The 10,021-nt window shown below is 43.6% G+C and overlaps 1 protein-coding gene across 1 annotated transcript in view; it reads right to left on the minus strand.

Moving 5' to 3' along the window:
- The window catches only part of NUP58 (nucleoporin 58), a 30,156-nt gene extending 20,135 nt beyond the window's left edge, over window positions 1-10,021 (minus strand). Inside the window, exons 1-4 of the mRNA XM_070380505.1 lie at window positions 9,714-10,021; window positions 4,814-4,953; window positions 1,548-1,697; window positions 786-923 (exon numbers count right to left, since the gene is read on the minus strand). Of these exons, the coding sequence (XP_070236606.1) occupies window positions 786-923; window positions 1,548-1,697; window positions 4,814-4,953; window positions 9,714-9,820 (535 nt within the window). The 5' untranslated portion in view covers window positions 9,821-10,021. The remainder of the gene's footprint in view (window positions 1-785; window positions 924-1,547; window positions 1,698-4,813; window positions 4,954-9,713) is intronic.

Raw genomic sequence — 10,021 nt, forward strand, 5'->3', positions numbered from 1 at the left:
ATAAGTGTGTTCTTTTTAGACAAGACTCTATTTACTTTAAAAACAGAAAACAGCAGAATGTACTGGATAAGAGCATGGGATAAATGAAAACTGGATTTAAATCCTGACAATGTGTGGAAAACACACAGCTGGATAAATGTTATGAATTTTTTAAAAAATCAATGGCACTTTTAGGTTAACGTAACATAGAGTAAGCATTGAACACTGTGTCAACCGAAACTCAACACAGAGATACAAAAGCAACCCTGACTCTTCTATTGTTTTTGTGTTTTGATCTCACTGGAATCTTTGGGAAAGATGTTTAAATATTTATCCTGCAAAGAAATGTATGCTACAGTAATCTAGTGATTTGGTTATTAGAAGATACTCACCAAAAAAAAAAAAAGGAGACATCTACAAAACTAATAAAATCATTTAACATTTGCTTTTAATGTCTTGCCTTCAAGGCACTCTAATACCCTTTTCTAACATCTGTAACAAAAAGCCATTCCCAGAACCCGGTCAGGGTCAGGAGGTCAAGTTCTCTCACAGTGAATTTAGAGGCTAAACAATTCAGTACTATCCAAGTGCCATTTATTCAAAAGACAAGTTTCTTTGGAACAGTTTACTGACTCTTGAAACAGGTCCTTCTTTGTCTCCTTATCTAGTCATGTTGAGAAAATTTATTTCTAAAATATCAATATAAAATATTGATATCTAAAATATCTAAATTGGATAAAAGATATCCAATTATGTATTAAAAACTTTATCATTCACTCTTCTGGAGAGTAGGTATCACCACTTACCTGATGATGCTGTGCTTGTACCTTGGAAAAGTGAGCCTCCCAAACCAGTCAAGGCCCCCCCTAAAGAGAGGCCTGTTGAGGCAGTGGTAGTTGTGGCTGCTGTTCCACTCAAGTTATTCAGGGTAAATCCTGTGGATGCTATAAAAAGTGAAAACTGTAAGACTTCAAAAAGAACATCATTTCTAAGAACATCATAGAAAATACAAAGCATTTTCTTAAACTGATGTCAAGATATAACTGGCTCTTGTGGAAAACTATTCACTAAAGATAACATTACATATACTTAATAATAGAGAAATATTACCTTTAAAGCAAAAACCAGTGACAAGCATAAGCTTTGGTTAATACTAGCATGGTATCAGGTGAGAGAGTACAGACAGTAATAGTTTTCAACCCAGACTACCAACTCCACACTCAAAACCAGATGACTCCTAACCAGGCAAGGTTTATGCACTCTTTATCCTCCCGTCACCAGAATGTTCCTTGAGAACAAAGCAGACAGGAACAGGTTCACACGTGACCTCTCATCCAGTACCCTGCTTTGCTCTGTAAAGAGACCAACTTCCAAGAGGGCCTCTGCTGCTTTAATGCTCAAGGCAGATCTTCACAAACCAGTAATTCAGTGCGTCAACACTGCTGAATGACTGAAGTAAAAATTTTCCCCAACTGAAGTTACCTTTTCTAAAGGTGGACACCTGTGTTCACTAACTGAATGAAATGAGAATAAAACTAGAAAATGCCACTATTCTCCAACAGCCTCACCTGCAGGAGTGGATGTCAGTGCAGACGAGAGCGTGAGACTGCTGGCCGAGGTAGAGGCGATGGGCAGCGCGAAGGGCGTGGCGGACGCTGCGGGTTTGCTGAAGCCTAAACTGAAGCCTATTGTAGATGCAGATGTCGTGGCTGCCGTTCCTGTTTTAAAAAGAATCCCATCAAAAAAAAAAAAAAAAGAATCCCATCTTACCATAACCATATGCATACTGGTATCAATCAGGACCCTGAAAGTCTAAGATCCTACTTTGTGTAGATAGAACAGATATATACACTTATAAACGAGAGAGAAATCATTCACCAAATCAGTGGACACCAAAGAGGAAAATCCAACTGAGGTGGTGATACTGGAATTCACCTTCTGCCCCACCTCCAGATTTACCCAGAACAGCGCTTCCCCTTTCTTTTATACTCAACAGAAAAAGTCTTCCTTCTCCAAGACTAAATTAAAACACCTCCTGTGCTGCTGGCAACTCTCCTCCTCTGCTCCTCTACCAGTGCCCAGCTGCCTCTCTTCTCCTCCCCATGCGGCTCCTCCAGTCTCTCCTGTCTGTCTCCTTCCTCAGTTCACTTCTCTTAAAGTACAGCTGATTTAACAATGATTCAAGAGTACAGCAAAGTGATTCAGTTTTATAAATAATTTTTTTCTTCAGGTTCTTTTCCATTACAGGTTATGACGAGACACTGAATTTAGTTTCCCGTTCTGTCTATTGATACTTCACACAAACCAGTTGTGTATCTCTGTTCACTTACTAAATCATACTCTATCTGGCTCCATTTTTGCTCTCTCACTTTCTAAAACTTCTTGCCCACGTTCAGAATCTCAACTGTAGGTTCATAGGTCCAAGTCGATATCTATCTGAGTCTCCAAAGCTATCTCTGCCTTATGTCCCTCTGGACTCTACATGTCTCCCTATAAAAACTTCCCTAAACTCCCCACAGTCAACTGGGTTGCTAAAGTCTCCCCTGCATTCTGTCAATTCTACTTCAGAGATACCACCACCTCCAGCACATTCCGCTAAATCTCAATATTGAAAGCATCATGCAGACTCAAGGCCACAGCCAGAAGCAGTAGCTCAAAATTATTACACAAAGAAATTATGAATGACCTGCGTTTTGGCTTCTCCTGAAAACTGAGAGAAAAGAAGCCAGAAACCATGCTCCTGGCTTGCCCCCGCCACAACTGGAGTCCCTGCCAGGGTAATGTGCTTTGGACACATATAGGTTCTAAAATCTCACAAGAGGAGCCAACTGCTTGACCGTGTAACCAATCCTGTCTAAAACTTCAGTGGTAAACAGATATGCTTTCTGTGGATAACAGGCAAGCAGCATCCAAGTAAAGAAAGTCCACAAATCTTTAATTTATTTCAATTTTAAACCTGCATTTAACTAAATGAATTAACTTTTGTGGTTCCTCACTGTCCTCTCATCTTTTTGCATTATGCCCTGGCATCAAGGTCAAGGCAACTGTCGCCCTGGCTACCCTCATTCCTGGCAGCATATCATGATGGAGAACTATTAGTATAGAGCTGGAAGGGAATCTAAAACCTTTCATTCCAATACCCTCCTTTGATAGATAACTAGCTGCCAGATAGGCAATGGCACCCCACTCCAGTACTCTTGCCTGGAAAATCCCATGGACAGAGGAGCCTGGTGGGCTGCCGTCCATGGGGTCACTAAGAGTCGGACACAACTGAGCTACTTCTCTTTCACTTTTCACTTTGATGCATTGGAGAAGGAACCCACTCCAGTGTTCTTGCCTGGAGAATCCCAGAGACCGGGGAGCCTGGTGGGCTGCTGTCTATGGGGTCGCACAGAGTCAGATACGACTGACGCGACTTAGCAGCAGCAGCAGCATGACTGTCTAAGGCCTCACAACTATTTAGAGGTACAACCAACGCTTAATTCCAAGACTTTTGGCCTAAAGTTTGGTACCTTTTTTCCACTAAAAGGGCTTAAATGACTGAAAAATATAACTGTGAAATAAATTTTGACCAAAAAATTCTGTATTTAAATTTTTTTCTGAATTAGAAAAGGATTACACAGTCATCAATTTTTTTATTTTTTAAACACTCAGATACTGAAAGGCTCTTTGAGAAGTCAGTATCTGTTATCCGTATCAGGTCCTCACATGCTGTCTTCTACAGCCCAACTCTGTGAGAGACCAAGAATGAGCAGGAAACCACAGATCTGGGACCTCCCCTCAGAAACCCTTACCCAGAGTTAATCCTGAGTTATAGTTTTTGTTATTGCTGGAGACAAAAAGAGAAATAAGCTTGAAGCATCAGTGGAAGACTGCACTCCTTTGCCCTGTCATAGGGGAGGATTTGAAACCACCCCGAAGGAGCTGTAACACTGCTGGTGAGACTGACGGGCAACAAAGTATCTTCCACCACAATCACGAGCTAACACTAGCCTTCTTCCTACAGCACTGGTTCCCTTATTACAAGCTGTATATAGTTTGGTTAATTAGGGACTGAGCTGTAAAATGCCAGGAACTACTGCCTATAACAAAATCAGGCAAGGAGAAAAAAAAAAGCTGCTCCCAACAGAATATCAGCACTGCCTCAAGAGGCACACTCACAGTACTCCCACAGTCCTTCCGTGGCCTCTGTGCGGCTGTGGGAAGTGCCACAGTGAGGCTGGCAGCTCAACACCAAAGGTGGCAACAGAGACCAAGAGGCTCTGTGGGCAGAGGACAAAGGTAAGCAAGGAAGCAAACTTTTAAATGGTGGTGCCAGTGAAACTATTTTTGGCTTATAACAAAATATTTTTTTTATTATTATTAAAATGTCTACCAGAAAGCTTTACCTCCTGCCCTTTCCCACTGAAACTATTGTTTGTAACAGTAAAAAAAAAATCTAAGACATCTCTTTGGGATGTAAATTATAATGTTACAGCAAAATAGGAAACTGACTGTCCCACATATGCTAAATTAATGTCCCAACTCTAAACCTGACTTAATCTTCACTAACGTAAAACACTGTTATGTAATCTAACAAACTTTTGAATTACTTTAATTCATTATATTTAAGATTTATTTTATTTCATCCTTAGATGTATGTGTGTTGTTCCTCCTTCACTGAAGTAAATCACAGTTAATGGCTGGCCCTATTTCTGGCCCTTTCCTATCAGTATTTGCTATTTTTTTAACTCTACCACCAATGATGATTCTTGTAAAGAGAGAAGACAGAGGACAGAACCTGCAAAGAATGAATATCCCAAACCCACTCCGAGAATGTGATGATCCCCCTTACCTGTGGTCGTTCCTCCCAGAGTGAACCCCGTGGCAGGTTTAGATCCGAAGAGGCTGGTTCCAAATCCACCAGAAGCAGATGTTGTAGCTGGAGTGGCGGTGCTCCCAAGGGTCCCAAAATTGAGCCCCACAGTAGGGTTGCTTGTTTATAAAAAACACAAGGTAAAGTCTACTAGAGCCAATACTCGTTTAAGAGAAATGCAAGCTAGCTCTTCGAAGTTAGTATCTCACGCATCTCCACAGCCTACAAAAATAACTAACAATTTACCTTTAACCAACCAAGCTCAAATATTTTTCTGATCTCTTTAATAATAAATCCACATATAAAATTATCCTTAAAAAAAGGCAACACCATTCTTCAAGAAAAATAGGATCTAGAGCAGCTAGGATTTCAGATCCCAAGGAGTTATAAACAGGATCACACATATTCTGCTCTCACCAGTTTTTGTTTGAAAGCTGACGTATTTTAAAACAACCATAGGAAGTCCTATAAATGTGGATCATTCTCCTTTTGAACTAAGTATGTACAATTCACACTGCTAAGCTCATTTGTCCTTCCCCAACTGCTACGGGAAACACATGACCAGAAACAGAAAACTAAGTCTAAGTTGTCTCCACCACCTCTCTATCACTATATTACCACCACTGGGACTGGGGGTGAGGGACACAAACAGATGTGTCCTGGCACAAGGAACCTGCAAAGCAAAACTACTCTCTACCACGACAGTGTGAAACTGGCAGAGGTCAGAGCTGTTCAGAGCCTCTGAAAGCTTAAAAAAGAGCAGCTGACAATGACAAGTAATGTGAACAAAGTTCACAGCTTTTCAACTGTTCTTAGCAAGCTGCAGAGGCTCAAATTTGCTATCTATAAATGGGAGAACAAATTATGAAAACAAGCCAAAATATCTTGACAATCTGAGACTTCAAAAATTATGTAGTAGAGTTGAGAGTGATTATAACCTGTATAACATAAAGGGAAATCCCGCTCATCCTGTGCCCAAATCTTTATTTCTTCTCTCTCTCCCCTTCCACATAGACATAAATGCCACAACACAACCCAAGGTCAGTTTTAAAAGAATCTTCAAAGCCTGTGGCATTTCAACTAAAGGGGCAGGCAGCAGTGACTGGGCCAGGCTCCAGTACCAGCTCTCCAACCTCCTGGCACTTGTGTGACATACCCTTTCTGAGCCTCTATTTCCTCATAAGCAAAATGGGAATAACAAGGATTTTCTATAAAGATTTAGAGATTATGAAGAGCACATTAACTTCATTCAATAAATGTTGTTGCTACTGTTATCATAAGGAGCACTTATAAATTCAACTAAACACACTGTGTACAAGGTATTACACCAGGAAATCACTGCGAGAGGAATAGAGAGGGAAGAACTTCTTAAGGAAGGAGAACTTGAAATCGGTCATCAGCACTGAGCAGGAAGGAGACGGTGCACCCTGTGTCTGTCCTCATCAGCAATGCGTGCGTGCCCCTGGTACACAGCACAGGGGGCTGGCAGAGCAGGGCGGCAAGGCCTCATCCACAATCACAATCAACTGAATCAAACCACATTCTACGAAACAGAATCAAATTAAGAAAATGTTTATTATGCTCCCCTTGCTCCGAAACAAATCAGCAACTCCATGTTTTTGCTGCTTTTCCATGAACATACAAAAGATACACAGTGAAAGTATGCACATTTAAGACAAGTATTTAAAATTTCTTGACAATTTAAGACAAGTGGAGACACAATGAAGTGTTTCACAACTTCACAAAGTTGAAAGCATTACCAAAGAAAATACATCAAAGTGAAATCTTACTTCACCAGAGAAGCAAAGGAGAAATTTCCCTGTGGCAGAGAAGTTCACTGAAAGAAAAACAAAAAGCTACCCCAAACCTAATCAATTATTGTCTTAAACAAGATAATTATCTGCCAATTCCTCAACAGAATGTGTTGTAGAAAAGCCAGAAGACTGAGGCAGATCTGGAATGGAATCTTACCTTCCCTGCTGGCCTTACTGTGGACTTCAGAGCTAAACTAACAAGTGACATTTACAGAGTAAACCGGCTCATTTCACCCAGCAACCCTTTGAGATAAACAGTATGTTATCATACCCCTTTCCCAGATGTGGGAACTGAAGCTTGGAGAGTAACTTCCCCAAAATGATTTCCCAAAAGAATGTCAGGTCTCCAAACCAGTACTTCAATAGGCAGGTGTTAGACCATCTCTTCTTTTATTAATTTCCCAAGACTTTCTAAAGCATGTATAAATTTTTCAAGTTTGTTAATCATTCAACAATTATTTATAAAAGCCCTTTTATATGGCCAGGCACTGTCACAGGGTCTTGGAGTGATAAATGAGCTTAAGACCTTGACCTCAAGAAGTTTCCAACCAGAGAAATATTTATCATTCATGCAGGTGGTGCTAGTGGTAAAGAACCCACCTGCCAATGCAGGAGATGTAAGAGATGCAGGTTCAATTTCTAGGTCAGGAACATCCCCTGGAGGAGAGCACAGTAACCCACTCCAGTATTCTTGTCTGGAGAATTCCACAGACAGAGAAGCCTGCTGGGCTATACAGTCCATAGGGTTTCGACAAACACACCAAAGCAACTTAGCGCACAACACTGAACATGTATGTACTGAGCTCCATTGTGTCTCTTGGAAAACCAGCATGAAAAGATCTCCACCATCATGGAGCTTACACTGTACTGCTGAGATCAGACAATAAACAAGTCAACAAAAAATGAAATGAACTGACCACAACTGTTTAAGTGCTTTGACATCAGGTAAGGGACGGAGACCCCTCTCTGCTGACAGGTCTTGAAAAGCCTCCCTGGGCTGTAACCACCTGAGGCCCACAGCAAGCATCAGCTCAGTACCACAGGTGGCAGGGCAATTCCAAGCAGAGGGAACTGCCCTCAAGTTGGAAGGGGTTTGGCCTTCACCTGAGGAACTGAGAAAACACCCAAGCTGTGTTTTTCAAACTACGATCAGGATCCACCACAGGAGAATAACCAGCATTTAAAAATAGAAAGGGAAAAAAAGAAAATATGAGTATCAGGTCAAAAAAGAAAAAGATCAAAAGATCAAAGTGCATAGAAAATATCAAAGTGTAAGGGTAGTATCTTTTGTTGAAACTTTGTTTCAGTTACTTATTGGTGTGCCTGCAGGCTTTTTGTGTTTTTTTGTGTGTGTGTGTTTTTTTTTTTTTAAGTGGACCTATATTACTGAATTGGAGCAAACAAATGAGGTGGGCTCAGGATGTCTGAAGAGGTTCCAGACCGGGTCTGGTGGACCATGCTAAGATTCATTTTTATTTCATTTGGAGAACAGCAGAAAATCATTGATGAAAGGCAATGGAAACAAAAATTTTTAATCACCCTGGCGATAATGTTACAAAAAAAAAAAAGCTGATGTGAATGCAGCTGAGACAATTGGGATCCCAGGGAACTAATCAGTAGAAGGTGGAAGCAGTTTTCATCTAACATGAGAAAGGTCACTGGTTGAGAACTTGGCAGGAATCTTAAGTATTTTCATAAGAATGTAAGCTTCAGGAGAACAGGACTTATTTTACCACCTAAAAGAGAGCCTATTACGTAGGAGCCTGTTCTACAAATGACAAGAGCCTACAACAGGGTGGTGTCTCCGGAAGTAAAGCAAATGGAAAGTGAGGCATTAAAAAGATCAGGCCTTACTGATTATGAGGGAAGGAGCTATTAGGGAAAACTCCAGATTTCTGACCTCACTGCATAGTCTGTATCCCCCTCCCTTTTGGTACAGACAAAACTATTGGTTTTGTTTGGTGTGTTTTTTTGGCCTTGATAATCTACAACCACATTCTTCAAGTTTCAGGAGCTATCTTGTAATTCATTCTACACACGCCTCTTGATTTAATGATCTCCTCCACTTTTATGTTCAAAAGATTGAGTTTAAGATTAAATCTCACATCATTAAAAAGATATTTATCTTGATTGCCTCTTTCTGGAGATCAGCTAGCCAAATGGTTGTCACACTTTGCGGGGGGGCGGCGGGCGGTGGTGAGTAGCAGGCTCCACAAAAAACGAAGACGATGGAGCCTACATTTTACAAGACAAGAAAAGAACAATGCGAGTCGACGCAACGCCCTCACCTGCGTGATACTAATTTGCAGAGACTGTTCGAAATTACGACCAATAAGTGCTTGTAACAAGTATTTGAAACAAACAAAAAACCCCCACAAAAGCTCAGATAGGGTTCCATGAAGCACAAAAGGTTTGAAACCGTGTTGGAAATAACCAGGAAATCATTAACGACCCAAACCACATATCCTGCAACGGCGTCTCAATTATCGGGGACAAACTTGATATTGTCCCCCCTTAAAATTTCCTATTGTCTTTTTCTAACCCCAACAAGCTGAGATCCACTCAGCCGCTTGACATTCATGGGCGCCGCAGTAGAGCGCCGGGATGGGCCCAGAGAAGCCGCGATGCCGCCGCAGAGCCTCCCCACCCAGGCCGCCCACCCCCGCCGCCCGCGACCCCCAGGCCGTCCCCAGCCCCTTAGGGAGCCCCCACAGGCCCTTTGTCCCCCAGGCCGCCCCCGACAGGCCCCTCGCCCCCAAGGTCTCCCCCCCACAGGCCCCAGGTCCCCAAGGCCGCCCCCGCAGGCCCCTCGTCCCCCAGGTCGCCCCCCACAGACCCCTCGCCCCCCAGAGGCCACTCGTCCCCTAGGTCGCCCCCCACAGACCCCTCGCCCCCAGACGCCACTTGTCCCCTAGGTCGCCTCTCGCAGGCCCCTCGTCCCCCAGGCCCCTCGGCCCTCAGGCTGCCTCCCGCAGGCCCCCACCCCACTCGCCCCCGCCTTCAGGCCCCAGCCCCCGAGGCCGCCTGCCCCCAGCCCCGCCGGGAAAGAGGCCGCTCGCAGTTACCTGGACGTCCCGGTCCCGAAGGAGAAACCTCCGCCCGTGCTGCTCCCGCCAGCGGCCACGGTGGAGGAACCCAGCGTGCTGCTCCCGAAGGAGAACCCTGTGGACATGGCTGCGGGCTCCGCGCGCCCTCGGCACGCTAAAGGGTCGGCACGCCGTTACCGCCTTAAGGCCCAGGTGGGCCCGGCAGCATCGCTCCCGCCGAGCCGCGACCTGGCGCGAACGCCGAGCCCCGCAGCCGCGAAGACAGGCTTGAGGGCGGGGTGGAAGCCGCGCCGCGCACGTCTGAGCTGGTCGCGCGCACGCAGCTC

The sequence above is a fragment of the Bos mutus genome, chromosome 12 (assembly GCF_027580195.1).
Source record: "Bos mutus isolate GX-2022 chromosome 12, NWIPB_WYAK_1.1, whole genome shotgun sequence".
Taxonomy (NCBI): domain Eukaryota; kingdom Metazoa; phylum Chordata; class Mammalia; order Artiodactyla; family Bovidae; genus Bos; species Bos mutus.